Source organism: Chiloscyllium plagiosum, unplaced genomic scaffold, assembly GCF_037043375.1.
Source record: "Chiloscyllium plagiosum isolate Xiang-an unplaced genomic scaffold, Cpla_swu_hap1 HiC_scaffold_14, whole genome shotgun sequence".
Lineage (NCBI taxonomy): Eukaryota > Metazoa > Chordata > Chondrichthyes > Orectolobiformes > Hemiscylliidae > Chiloscyllium > Chiloscyllium plagiosum.
The window spans coordinates 66163110-66178352 of record NW_028270152.1 but is presented as its reverse complement, the minus strand read 5'-3'; the positions used below and the strand labels follow the sequence as shown (position 1 = coordinate 66178352).

Sequence of the window (15243 nt, the reverse complement as noted above, 5' to 3'; positions counted from 1 at the left end):
ACTGCATTAACATTTTTCCTGGCTGTTTCTGCTGGCTAAGTGCGCCAAATTTAACTTTCCAATTGTTAGACGTCCCACCATCCGAATGCCAACATCTACAATCAGTCTGCGAACAAAGAACCTAGTGTGGGGCTGACACGCCATTTGTATTAATTACAGGGAAACCTTCAACAATAGACATTAAAAACAGCAAGTTCCACAAATATTGAAACTCTTCCAACTAATGTCCACCTACTGCTCAAGACAGTTTCGGCCATAATTGGCATATTTAAAGCATCTTGAATGTGGATCAAACATGCATTAACTTCATGCCCTCATCTCTAGAGCTACCTTCCTTTGATGCCCTTCATTGAATGAAACTATTCTTAAGGTGATTTTGAAATTGAGATTTCATTCCAATACCTCACCTTTAAAACCTCTAGCTAGAATGGAGCTACTTATTTTGGGATTATAAAGCACAGGGCAGAAACTACACTCTGATGACATCAGAACAGTCCATTTTTTCCTCCCAACTGCAGTCACAGAGTCTGGACGCGAGATGGTCTCACGCTCAATAGTAGTGGGTTGTGTTTTACCTGAAGATCTCGGTTATGGTTTTCACAGAGAAGCTGCATGAACCGAAGGATTGGCTGCATGATGGCAATCACAGCACTCATCTCGCCATCATCTTTGTTTTTCTCTGCAGCTGTTTGGTTGCCGTCCGCGGCAGCAAAGTGGTCCTCTGGGTCAGCCTCCCGACGGAAGGTGTTGTAGGCCTTGCGCGTGGCAGCAGACGCCTCGAGCAGCTGGTCTCTTACTTCATCACTGAGTTGTGCTGAAGGCTCTTTGGCTGCATTTTAAATAACAGTAACAGACAACACATTGGTCAGGAGCAATTTGCCCTTCCATCAGTTATCTTAAGCACATACAAAAGCAATTGTCAGAATCTCAATGCTAATTTAGAAGTACAGGAATCATCGAATCCCTACAGTGTGGAAACAGGCCATTTGGCTCAAAATGTCCACACTCACCCTCCGAAAGATATCCCACTCAGACCCATTGCCCTACCCTAATACCCTACGTTTATCCCTGACTAATGCACCTAACATACACGTCCCTGAACACTCCAGGCATTTTAGCATGGCCAATTCACCCTGGCCTGCACATCTTTGGACTGTGGGAGGGAACAACAGCACCTGGAGGAAACCCACACAGACATGGGGAGAATGTCTATGTGGAGTTTGCACAGTCACCTAAGACTGGAATTAAACCTGGGTCCCTGGCACTGTGAGGCAGCAGTGCTAACCACGGAGTCACCATGCCGCCAATCGTAGGCATAAACTGGCTATACGGCATATGGAGTCTGTTCCATCAGAAAGCTCATGGCAAATCTCCATTTGGATTCTGTTTATTCATCACCAATCCTTACTGCTGAATAAATTTGATTCGCAATAATCTATTGACCACAGTCTCAAAAATGTCAAATCTCCTGGCAACCACTGCCCACATGTTACTTTGATACCCCTTATGTTATGGTCTACCCCAAACTAGTCTCAAGATGTTGGTCATTAGTAGATAAAGAATACTGGTTTCACGTTTTGTATTGAATTAGCGATAATATTCTCACCCTGACCTGATTTCCCCATATCCCTAACAAACACGGATCATAATCCTCCACTGAATCAGACTTTGTGAATCCCAAGTCCTCCTCTAACTCAGCAACTATGAGCACAGTCATTGCTGAGCATTTCTAGTTAGTCAATGCCTTTGATGAGAAAAGATTACACTCTTAACTTGACAATAATCTTTTGTCACATATTGCACCACTTCAGACTGAAGGAAATAGGCTCTGTGGGCTCAATGATTTAAATTACCATCTATGTTCTGGGAATGACTAGTAAAGTGATGCTCAAAATATTCAGTCAACTTTTATAATTTTAAAGACTTCAGGACTTCAAAATTCTTCCAAATAAATATAGATTAACAAGAACTGCATGGACCTATTTAGGATTTCCAACCCAAGAGAATAGGGGCCAAGGGGCAGGTTTTGACCTTGTGGTTGAAATCTTGACAGCAAGGTCAAATGGGGTCAGAGCCACACATTGTGTTTGTTCGAGTCCCGTACAGTCATCAGATAGTGCTTTTCCGTGAATTGGCAAATTAGTGGTCAGACAACAGACTCACTAAGTAAGAACTAGACAAGAGGAGTCTTGTAACAAATAGTAGTGACCCGACGTTTGAGCCAGAGAATTGGGTTCCACCTCAGGTTGTAATGGCTACAGAGATATGTCAGTAACACACCCAAACAGGTTCATAAAGAATAATTATTGTTTACAAACAAGGGCAAATGGGTTGGATAAACAACGGGTGGGATGCCCTCTAGAAAGCAGGAGGGAGTCCCTTTATGTTGAGGCAGCCTCTCAGGACTTTCCAGTCAGCTGCACCCACCACCTCCCAACTGGATGGGAATCCTGCTTCTGAGCATGATAAAGTTAAATGCCTCCCCCTGTTCCAGGAGGGTCAGTAGACATTGGGGTTGTACATCCTTTCAAATTCTCCAACATCAGCAATTGATGGATGGCATCCAAAAAGTTGTTAATCATTGTCTAAACTGGTTGCAAATCAACTATTCTTTCTACCCATCTGCCCATTTGCAGTCTCTCCCTTCAAGGAGATGACAGGTTAGTTTGCAAGTGGTGGAAAGCATTGCTTTAAATATCGGTATTTATGGCTGTTTATTTTGCACTGCAGTTCTTTGAAAGGAATTATTTATGGTTATTAAGCTTTAGAAAAAAGACCTCACCAATAGCTCCATCATAAACTTTGGCTGACCCACTGCACATCAGATAAGAATCCCTCGAACGTTTCAAGGGATGTTCAAGATGACAGCCAAGTATCTGAGAGGTAGAAACCTAGTGTCACCAAAGAGGGCCTAAGTATAGAAGCTGACGTCTGTACAAGCAACAATGCCTGCAGGAAAAAAAAAGGCGGCTTGCAGATAAAGGCCTTCTCTTACACACAAGGGATTGCAAACTGGGGAGGAAGTTGCAAACTCGAGAATGACCTGTCTCTCTTTGGACAAGCAGTTCAGCCTGCTTTCAACTCGGATTCATTTTGCGTGACTCCGCTTACCTCTCTAGTCATTTTGCCCTTGCTAATTCCTCTGGACTGGCTTACACTTTTATGACGTTTTATTTACAGCTGGGACAGCTTTTAAATCTGCTGTGGAGCACTTAAGGCTTTGATTCATCAGTTCTAAAAGTAATGACACTGCTCAGAGAAAACTGCAAAGGCACCTTAAAGCAGAAAATTAAGTTCTGTTTTCCAATTCCTAGGGCCAATTAGCAGGTCTCAATACAATTATGAGGTAATTAAAGTTCCAATTTTAGGATAACAATGGCAATTAGAATAAATAATTAGTCTACAGTGTGCCTGGCAAGGTGTTTCCTTCATACACAAGAGCATTCGTCAATACCAGCTTACCTCTTCTTCGCACTGGCACGTCCCTCTCTGAAGATTCATCGTCTTTCTTCTTATTGCCAAGGTCGCTGGTATTTACAGTCACTGTGGCTTTGATCTCTTGCTGTGCAAGCTTCATCCGGTCATAAAACACCTTGAAGAATTTCTCAGACTTCTTATCTTCTGTCAAGCGGCAGTAAAACGAATGCTGTCAAAATGGAGAAGTAATCAAATCAGGTATTAAAACACTGGATGGGACTCAATATTTCACTTCGACAACAACATCTTGCACTGATATAGAATTTTTAAAGCAACTGAAATATCCCAAGTGAAACCAAACAATAATTTCACCCCAAACCATATTCAGCTAGGAGAGTAAATGACTTCTACGTGGTGAGGTGCAAACTCTGGTCAGTTTCCCAAAAAAGCTGGAGTCCGCAGAACTGTCCACAAGAACTCTTTACTCTCAGACTGATCCACATGCACCCTCTCTCAAGGCCCTGGTTAAGGCTCTGCTCCATTGGAATTCTCTCTACATGACCTGCGTGACACTGACGCCAACACCATCATAGATGCTGATGTTGATCCCAATACTTGACAGTGATCAAAGGTTCGTTTGAAAGTCAGTTTTAATAAGTGTCTTCCTGGAGATGATAGAAATAGAAGCGCAGAGCAATTTAGGGAGCAGATTCCACCAAATAGGACCAAGGAAGCATGGATGCCAACAATGAGTGAAAGAGATGTGCAAGTGGCCAGAATTAGAGGAGAGCACAAGTAACATGCAGTTGTCCACAGCAACTGCAATTTTATTACTTTAAATGCATATCCACACAGCAAAGGTGTCAAACCTTTCTGGTTTGAAATAGTTTCCTAGACGGTCACATTACTGCCAACTCTAAGAATTAAACCTAACTGAGAACACCTCTGCTTTTTCATTAGATGTCCCTGGGGCAAGATGGGGCTGCATTCGAGGAGGCTGGAGGGAAATGAGGGGGTGATGTGTACGCATTGCCAGACAGGAGACAATGAAAGGAGAGGCTGCTGTCAATTCCAACAGTGATACAATCATGGGAACGCTGTTAGAAGCCAAAGTGCAAGCTACAGGTTTCATTGCGTAATGAAAGATTAAATAAAACAAATGCTGCATGGCTTATCGAATATTTAATAAAAACAAAAAAAAAATGGTGGAAACAAAGATAATGCTGTTCTTCCTGTTACCACCCTCATTATCACCACTTAGGCTAAAAATAAGTGCTTAAGACAAGGAATTCCACATCCCTTGGAGATTTTCCACTCAAAGACAGATGCTTTCACTGAAATGATTCTCACAGGGGAAATCTCGACAGTGCAATTAAATTTGACACCTGCAGTTACTGGACTCTTAAAAATAGTCGAGGTTGTGTAGGTCACATGGCAACCCCACTCCCTCTATTTAGCAAGCATCATGACAGCACAGGGCCAAATTAACTCAGCTCAAAACTTCATCATGGCCACTGTGGCATTGGTCATAGGCTGTGATCCTCTGCATGGTTCTGGGCAGCCGAACTAACGCTGGAGCTAAAGTTCAACAGAAGTCCTGTAAAACGAATATGCCTTCCAGGTTGGATTCCTGAATGGAGCCAACAGTTGAGGCAATGGTCAAAGTTTTTTGGTTATGCAGTAGGCAAGGGCATCAAAGGTTACTGGGGTGGATGGAAATGTCACAATCTGACCATCAGTCATGATTTTACTGAGTGGTGGAGGGGAGCTGAATGGACTACTTTTCCTCCAAATTCCTATGTTTGTAACCACATCCCAAACACCGGTTTATCACACCGTAAAGGAGAGCGCAATTTTCTTGTGATTCATTCTGCCATAGGTTCTGGTTCTTCAGGTTCCAAATAATTTCCATACTTTTCATATTAAGAAACCAACAAAGCTTTGTAAATCCCAGTAGTGGTCTCCACACAAATTATGAACATCGATGAGTTTTAACAATTAGAACAACAACGTTTCATTGTATGGCAACTAGGAAAGTTAAAAGGACCATAATCTTGGCGAATGGATTTTGACCTTAGTAGGCAAGTGTTGGACACCTTGAGGTCCTAATAAGTTGGGAGTGATAAAAGGAACAATTCACAGTGAGAAACATCCCTGAATATAAATCAGTGGACTGTCGACAGTGAAGTTAATGGGAGCTCAGAAGCAAATCACCAGCTGGAAACAGAATTACTTAGAAATGATTCCTTGACTATGAAGCACAGTTTCAAAATGGACGTTATGTCTTTCTTTCCATCTATTTTCTTTTATCTACACAATATACCCATCGCGCATGGAGAATTAACATATCCACCATTAATTTATGCCCTTACAAAGTTGACTTGTCATTTATTGTTGCATCTTGCAAGTCTTGGACAGGGTCTGCATTGTGTCTTTCCAGGAGAATTTAGAGGAGGCATAAAAGAGACTGCCAAATTCACTGTTTGCCTTAATGCCAAAGGTATAGACTTGAGAAACTACTTCATGTGATCAAGGCAGGTGCAATCAAAACTTTCACCATTCATTACCATTATCATCCGCATGATCATTGGATGAACATACAGATGATAATGGAATAGTGAGGTTAGATGGACTTCAGACTGGCTTCACAGGTCGGTGCAACATCAAGTGCCACAGGGCCTGTATTGCACTGTAATGTTCCACGTTCTATGACTAAATTGCAACTTCACTCCTACACTTGCTGATTTTTGTGCATCAAAGTAGCTAACCTATTAAACTTTTGACCTAATTGTCTCTCGCAATCTCAAGTACATTTCTACTTGTGAAGCTCAATCCAGAGAGTGATTTATTTGTTTGTACTAGCAGTTTCACCCTCTTCAACTTCACATAAAGCCTTAATCCATTCAAATAGGAGAACTGCTTCCACATTGTGGACGCTCCTCCAACATTCAACACTGACAGCATGGAAATAAAGCCTTTGCCCATGAAATAATGAAACATCACCCTAAATTTTTTGTCTCTCTCATTCCTTGCCCCACTTATTCTTTCTGAACAGAATATGCATACAATATTCTACTTCCTTCCCGGATTCTCACTCTTGAAATTACAGAAGGGACAATTCAACACATCGTATCTGTTACTGTGCTGGACGTGTGAACAAGCAATGCAGCTGGTGCCATGCGCCTGCCTTGTCCCATTGCACCTCCCACTTTTTTAGAGAATAACCCAAATCCTTCTTGAAAGTTTTCATTGCACCTTCATTGATCACAATACCTGCATGAAGTAGTTCCTCAAGTTACCACCTGCATCTTTTGCCAGTTACCATAAATGTATTCCTTATTTTCGTGTGAATTGTCTTCCCAGTCTACTCTGTCCAGACTCCTCATAATTGAGGAGATTTGATGGAAGGGTTGTCTCTTCAAAGAAAACACAATCATCCCCAACATCAAGCCTGTTTGGTGGAACCATCCCTGTGAATCTTTTCTCCACCCACTCCAATATCTTCACACCTTTAAGATGTTACAGAATTTCTGACAAGTTTTCCACAGAATCAAATGTTTCCTAATTTCCACCCTACAGCCTTTTCAAGTTTTAGAAAATCCAAATATGGGTCACCCATTTACTCTCGGTCCATAATTTAACCAAGTTATTATTCTTGTTAACCTTGTTGGTACCCCTACAATTTGGGCCTTTGCCCAATAGGATTACATCTGACTCAAAAAGACAATTTCTCTTTAGTGCCAGGCACAGCTCAGTAACTGCATGAAACTTTTTGCCCAAAAAGTAGAGTGCTCCTTTGGACCTGGATTTATTTCTGGCTGTCTCCTAGTCAGAAGGTACAGCATTCATGCTCTCTTATCTCAGTGGTTAGCACTGCTGCCTCTCAGCACCAGGAACCCAGGTTCAATTCCAACTTCAGGCGACTGACTGTGTGGAGTTTGCACATTCTCCCTGTGTCTGCGTGGGTTTCCTCCCGGTGCACCGGTTTCCTCCCACAGTCCAAAGATGTGCAGGTCAGGTGAATTGGCCATGCTAAATTGTCCGTAGTGTTCGGTAAGGGGTAAATGTAGGGGTATGGGTGGTTTGCGCTTCGGCAGGTCGGTGTGGACTTGTTGGGCCGAAGGGCCTGTTTCCACACTGTAAAGTAATCTAATAACCCAGAACTGAGTTCCTGGTCGTGGCTCCTGACCATGGGGCCATAAGAAATCCAATCTTGCCGTCTGTTATAGGCCATTATGGCTCAGATTCCATAAAATTAGAAGAGAGCCCACTGTCACAATGTTGGGCGGTAAAGTGGAGTCAGGTTAGATAGTGCACAAAAAGGAAAGTAAAATCGGGAGAATATTTGATTTCCATCCAAAATTAAATGCAGTGACTAAACACTAGGAATAGAACCTTTTCTATCTCATTCCTTGATGGCTACAAAAACCTAACCTCAGTAACTATGACTGCTGCTGGATCATCTTGTCAACCTCAGAGACTGAGTCACCAGTGCTTTGTGGGCTATCCTAATTGAGCAAATCTGTAATTATCACTGATCGCAATTGAAGGTCCGAGTAGGTTTCATTACTGTACTTGCTTGCAACATTATTTGCTAGGGGATACGAACAAGCACTTCTGGCTGAAAAAAAAAAGTTCCGAAATTCAGGATTTGTCATGTTAGTCTTCTTCCATGAACTATTTCTCTTCAAATCACTCCGTATTCATGATCATCCAATCAGCACATCACTACTGTGTTGAAGCTGAAGTACTGGCTTCAGAGTTGAGAGGGAACAAAAGCAATTTGGACATTTACTTTTATGGCTACTGAAGAAATGTACTGAAATGTTCTATCCAATACTTGTGGGAACCTATGATCACCACAAGAACTACTGAGGAACGGAAGGACACATCCCAACCTCTGTACATGCAAATAATAAAACAAACTGCAACAATCCAGCAAAGAATACCTATCTCAGCAACTTCATACCAATGAGATTTGAGCTTCCATTCCAGCTTTTATTAACTGCTCACAAACCTCAATGGGAAAGATTAGTTTAAATTCCCTGTAAGCAATGCAGGGACGGTCAGGCTACTTCTGATAAAATTTCAATTGCCTTCATAAAACACCATTTGCCTTCCCACGTGCATAACAAAGACATCTTAAAAATAGTTTGTTTGCAGCATTGTATATACTGCCTGGACTGTGTGTTTGGCCTCATCCAGGCCCGAAACACTGGAATTCCCACTAGATTAAACACCCCAACCCCATTTTCCTCCTCTAAAGCACTCTAATAATTACTTAACCATCTTGGGATCACATTCTCTGATTCGGTGTGTTTTGATCTGATCGTCAACTCTGCTGTGACATCAAACGCACTCCATCAAGACAAATTGTTTTGAGGTCAGCACATTTTCACAGATTGTCAGTGGTGCAATTTCTCCTCACAAAGTTGATAGGCGATTCACTGATGTGAAGCTGAAATGAACAGTTGGGTTGACAGGTCGGTGTACAGCCATCAACAGTTAACTCAGCTTTTTATCTAATTTCACCAGGTGACACGTCATTTCACCAGCTGCTGGAGAGAGATTTCAGTGCTGAACTGGCAGGGCAATTACAAAAAGAGGCTTTAGCACTTCAGTTAACATCCTTGGCAGCTTCCCTGCTTCTTCCCAAAGCAGCCTTGGTGCAACAAACATTTTTCCAACACTTACAAACCTTCCGGAGGAGATAATGCGCCTGAAGCATTTCCATTCAGAAGTTGGAATGCCCTGTGTCAATGCGTGGGTGATGTGGGGGAAGCTACCACCCAGTTTGATACAGCCCGGAACAGCTTATTTCCATAGCAACAAACTCCATACACAGGAGCTCACACTCTTATGATATTCAGTTCAGCAAGGAAGAAAATCATTGCCATGAAGCACTCTTCACCACCACCCCCACCCCCCTACTTATTGTCGTTCTGCACCTGACAATTCCTGATTTTCTCTGAGTGGAATGCTAGACAGAGCTTGCAATCTCTAATGTTAACACCTCACAAAGTCTCAAGTTGGGAAGGGCTTTAAAAAAAAAACAAACAGGTCTAGGATATCTATTTGACAAGGAGAAACCTGTAAGGTGACAGATACAGAGATTGGGCAGATTATGAGAGGGAAAGGGCAAATGGAACCAATTGGACGGATCTTTCAAAGATCAAGCACAGGCCATATGCGCTGAATGGCCTTTGTGCTGTGCGATTCTGCACACAATGGAAAAAGGTAGCTGTCGTAAGGCATAAAGGAAAAGGGTCTGATTCAGTGAGAACTGGGGTGATATTAGGGGATTGCAGGTCCAAATCCTGCATCACTTCAGGGTGCCTGTGGTGCAGTGGTAGTGACAGTGACAGTGTCAGTGTCTGTATCTCTGGAGTCAGAAATCCCAGGTTCAACTCCCGCCTGCCTTCCAGGCATATCATAATCCATCTAAACAGGTCAATTAACAATGGCTAACAATCACTGAGCGAAATGAGTAAGGGAAAAAAAAAAGTGGTTGGAGACCTGGGTAGAATTTCTCTTAAAAAGGAGCAGCTTGTAGAGGGACCTACAAGCTTTCCAAACCAGTTAGCTATACCCCAGCTGCATTCAATTTGAGAGAGAACACCAGGGCTATAAAACCCAAAGTGGTTTAGAAAAACAACTGTCAGAAGCACTGCACTCCGATTAACTGCTCCCTTCGCATCTTGGATAATTTATGACACTACGAGACCCAATGATCCACCTTTACGTTCACACGCAGAAATAATGCCAGATTTCCAGAGGGTTACCCATTTGCGATGTCAAACAGGAGACCCAGACGGACATGAAGGGGAAAGCGTGGATGTAGACATGAGAAGTGTTTTCTTGCTTGGCCGATACAACAAGTAGAGACACCAGCATAAAAGATTTTCATTTCATTTAACATTAAATGCTTTTGAATTATAAACTTTTTAAAAAAATTTAAAAAAAATGCACAGGCAGGGTGGCTTTGACAGGAAACAGAGGTTGCACCAAAAAAAAGTGGAAAGTTTTAACGAGGCCAATTTATATCTTACTTTCCAGCTCAACTGCAGTGCCTGTAAAAGCAGCACTGTCTGCCAATGGAAAATCCTAGAATACTGCTGCACAAGAGTTCAAGACAGCTCACACCACTCGCTCCCTTCCACTTTGCTGATTTAAAAAAAGCCTCAGCTCACATGCTTGCAGTTCAGCACCTCCATTATTCATGTCCTCTGCGTATCTGGCAAGTTAACTTTCGTGAGCAATGACCAAGCAAGTTTGGGCTGTTGGCCAGCCAGCACAGCTGCTCAAACGCTGTTTACTGAAACTGTTTGCTTTTCTTTTTGTGGGTGTTGGCGGGGTGACTGACTGGGAATGTCGCACCACACAGGGAAAGCGAGTCACTGACGAAACGGCCCCTTCCCTCACAGGAAATTGGAGTGCTGATAAGGTGAAGCTGTTAAATGGTGCGTTTTGTTCCATTCTGGTCCTGCTCCAAGAGAGAGAGAGAGAGAGAGAGAGAAGTGACGTCTCTGGCCTCTTGTCAGATATTTCCCCATCTCAGCCACCACCCCCACTTCACCCCTATCCCACCCCTCAAAAAAGGTAGATGGCTGCTAATGCCCTCAAGAATCAACAAACTACTGATCTTAATATTCTAAGGAGCAAAGCTAAGACTGCTGAAACAAGCCAGCAGCTGAAATGCCTTGGATCAGTGGATGATTGACTGCATTGGCTGATCATTCAGTTCCCTAGGTAATTCCTTAGAAGCCAGCAATCCTGTTGACGTAACCAGGAGCACAGCCCACACACACACACACACACACACACAATCTTTAAAAGTTCATGGCAGGCAAATAAGCATGAAAAGGATGTTTCTGATTACTGGGTGTTAGCCCCTGAAATACCTTTGGCTTGGGAACCCGTCGGGTTCTTGAGAGGAATGTGCTCCCAAGCAACCATCCCCAAGTCTGACTAACTTTTGCCGTGGAGTGTGCAAGACAAGAAATCCTCAGGGTTCAAGCACTGAGCAGTCTGAACATTGCCCTCTCAGCAATTACTGTCAGAGAGCTCCACATCTTTGCAGCCATCTCTTAACATTCCATCCAATCGAAGAGAAAATCTAAACTTCTGTTCGAGTTCCCGATCGGTCACATTTATTTGCAGTTCCCGCGAATACCCTCTTGGCATCAATGGGCTTCTTTTCAAAGATGCTGATTCTACACTCCGTTCCTGCCTTCAAATCTGGGACCATAGGTGGACTGGGAGCAACTCCAAACCAGCTTGTGCAGAGGCCACTGCTGTATCTGCAGCAGTCACTTGAATCAGTTTACCACTGTGATTAGAGATCTCACAGAGCAAATCACAGGGTAAGCATGCACAGTAAATCAAGAGCACAAACTCTTAACCAGAGAAAAAGCACAAAACTATTGAGGGGTTATTTCCTGCCTGCAGAGGAATCCTCCTTCAAAAACTTCTTTCCTGGGCTGCCAGGGGCCTCTGGCACTTCCCCTGGAGTCATCATGGAGTGAAGGTCCATTTTCTAGCTGCAAACAACCGGGGTGGAAAAAATTGAAGATCTTCCCTTTTAAAGTCCTTTGTTTTAGAGTCAGAAAAGTAATGGAGGCTGGATGTAGAAGGGCTGCCTTGATGGATTTCAAAACATTAGTCAACCAGATAATGAAGAGCATCTTTGTTTCAGGATTGGTGTGGAACAATCAGAAAAGCTTGCTTATGTGTATCCCACATGCTCCATTGGTGAGAATGGGCAGGATAGACTCAGGAACTTTATGCAATCAAGTCTTCAGGATTGTACCCCACCCAGAGTCGGAACCTGATTCTCACAACCATGCCTCCAGTTCTTGACCCTAGTTCAGTTTGCACTGCTGTCCAATTCTCTTTTGAGGAAGATGAGAAGATGGGTCAAAAATACCCTGATGGTCTAAATGAAATTTTGCTTTGTTAAAAAGTGTTGTAGCTAGCAGCCTTGTTCATTAATCCCTACAGTGTAGAAACAGGCCATTTGGCCCAACAAGTCCACAACATACTCCGAAGGAGTATCCCACTCAAACCCATTCCCCTACATTTACCCCTGACTGATGCACCTAAGCTACACACACCTGAACACTATGGGAAATTTAGCAGAACCAATTCACCTAACCTGAACATCTTTGGGCAATGGGAGGAAACTGGAGCAGCCAGAGGAAACCCACGCAGACACAGGGAGAATGTGCAAACTCCACACAGAGTCACCCGAGGCAGGAATCGAACCAGAGTCTCTGGCGCTGTGAGGCAGCAGTGCTAACCACTAAGCCACCATGTCACCCTTGGCTCTTACACACAACTGAACTTTTCTGTCCACTGGCACCAAATCATCTGTGGTATTCTTTTTCACCTATTAACCACCACCAGCAAGTCACTCGTTCTCCAATGGATTAATTTACAAGTAACATCAGTTAAAGGGAATTGAAACCATCAAGAGGTGAGGGAGAGATAGGGAAAAAGGGGAGCTAAATCAAAATTGCACTGGAAGGGGACTCTACCCCTTGTGGTGCATACCCTTTTATAAAGGCAGAGTATGTTTGTGGACACAGCCAGCTTCTTCTCCAAGGCAGGAACGTAGCACTGAAAGGGGTAGACAGTTGACAGTCATGACCCCCTCCACAGCCCACTGCCTGGGCCTGTTCAAAATCAATGCGGCCAAGGCCCAGGAGCAGGCCCAGGATGAGGCCCTCCAGACTGCCCACACCCCTCTGCATCAGATGGCCAAAGATCAGGATGATGGGGCTGGAGCACAATTGAAAGCACAACAAAATCATTGATAAATAATCAAAATTGGGGGTGCAGCTACTGAGAGATGTTGTTTGTACAAAAATACTAATTAGGATAGCTGATTATTAGGGCATACTAAACAGAGATTTAAGCAAAGACAGCAACATAGAACTTGCTCTCAGAAGTACTGAGGGTAGGGTATGACTCACGAGTGAGCATTTATTGCAGAATAGTACATTTCAAGCTATGAGGGAGGCGGCAAATTTGGAATGAAATATTGCAATTGTCATTTAATATTAAACGTCATATTTTGGCTGCCACAACATAACTATCTCACTTGATTCCAGGTAATCAGAATACCTGATGGGTAATTATCAAGGCAATGGTACAAAGTCAACATTTAACCCTAATACAGTAAGGTTTACAATGCAATCTATTCCACATCTCACTTCTGCTGAGCAGACCAGTAAATCACTAACATTTGCAAATAAATTCATCCTTTGCCCCTTTTCCAATGACAAACTAACTCCTGTCGGTTTGAAAAGGTGGAAAAAAAAAACACGAGCTCATTAAAAAACCTCCCACTTCCAAAAAGCTCTTGTGTGCTGCACAGTGAGTGAGAAAACAGGATATAAATAGAAGTTATATAACATGTCTTTGTTGATTTCAGTGCTGGAGAGAAATGCGAATGACCTTGTTTTGAGACTCGGCTGCCTGTGCCTAACTGTTGATAGGCTTGCTTGCCATATTTGGAGATCATCTGACCAGAGCCCTCCTGTTCAGCATGTGAAAGCGAATAAGGCCATTATACAAGGGCTTCAGGTTTCCACGGTTTTCAGAATTTAATGACTGTCAACTCATGCCAAGGCTGCTGTAACGGAGAAGGGTTGTGTAGATAAAATTAATCTTGTTTCGCTACCAGCCAAGTCAATCCCTAATGGTCTTTCCTTTGTTTGAGATTGTTCCCAGGGCTAACCGTACACCATCGTCCAGACAGTGTGCCTTGGCAATGCACACATCTCATTCTCTTAACCACTCTGCTGAAAGACCTTTTGTTAAAATAGAACCGATCGCATCTGACTGTTTTGGACACATTCTCAGCAGTTACCAGCATTCTAGGCACATGTCACTGCCTGGTACTTTATACCACAGGCTTGAAACAATAACTAACCCCTTGTCCCCAAGTCAAAAGAGAAAATGCTAAGCAAGTTCTCACTTGTTATGGCCTCTCCAATAAAGAAATAAATATGTCACAGTTTAGAGAATCCCAACGATCCAGCCAACTTTCTTATACAACATCCTGTGGAGACAGTTGATTGTTATATCAGCCACTGACATAGCACAAGGTACTGCTAGTTGTAATGTGCAAATAGTGCACGTACAAAGCAGAATTGACTCTAAGTATGGACATTGCACTTCAGATTTTAATTTTTGTCAAGATCAAGAACTGCTCTGTTCTGTTTCCAAAGCTGCAGGGTATCAAAGTTCAATTTTAGAATTACATCAAAAATAAAAAAAGGATCGACATTGATGTATGTACATTTACTGCCAAGTTTGAGAATCCAACTGCAGCCTTGATGTTATCTGCACATCCCAAATAAAATCAAAACCTAATCTTGCAGAATACAAGTGTTGGCCTTAATCTCAACAGCCTAGCTTACTGAAACGAATCAAATTTATTGTCACGTGTACCGAGGCACGGTGAAAAGCTCTGTCTTGCGAGCAATACAGGCAGATCACAGCATAGATAAGAGAATAATAGGTAAACAGCAGCAAAAACAAAATCACAATCACAATCACAGGTACAGGCATAAGTTAAGAGCTTGAGAGTCCATTCAGTATTCTAACAACAGTGGGGTAGAAACTGTTGTGAAACCAGCTGGTGCGTGCATTCAGGCTTCTGTACCTTCTCCCTGAGGGTAGAGTTTGGAGAAAAACATTGCCAGGGTGGGATGGATCTTGGAGAATACTGGCAGGCTTTCCTCAACAGCAGGCCTGGTAGATAGATTCTATAGGTGGGAGGTTGGCCTTTGTGATTGTCCGGGCCAAGTTCACCACTCT

General features: G+C 42.9%; 1 protein-coding gene across 1 annotated transcript in view; it reads right to left on the bottom strand.

The window, feature by feature from the left end:
* The window catches only part of LOC122559178 (inositol 1,4,5-trisphosphate-gated calcium channel ITPR1), a 205366-nt gene that overhangs the window by 76535 nt on the left and 113588 nt on the right, over window positions 1-15243 (bottom strand). Inside the window, exons 23-24 of the mRNA XM_043708559.2 lie at window positions 3463-3646; window positions 576-829 (exon numbers count right to left, since the gene is read on the bottom strand). Of these exons, the coding sequence (XP_043564494.2) occupies window positions 576-829; window positions 3463-3646 (438 nt within the window). The remainder of the gene's footprint in view (window positions 1-575; window positions 830-3462; window positions 3647-15243) is intronic.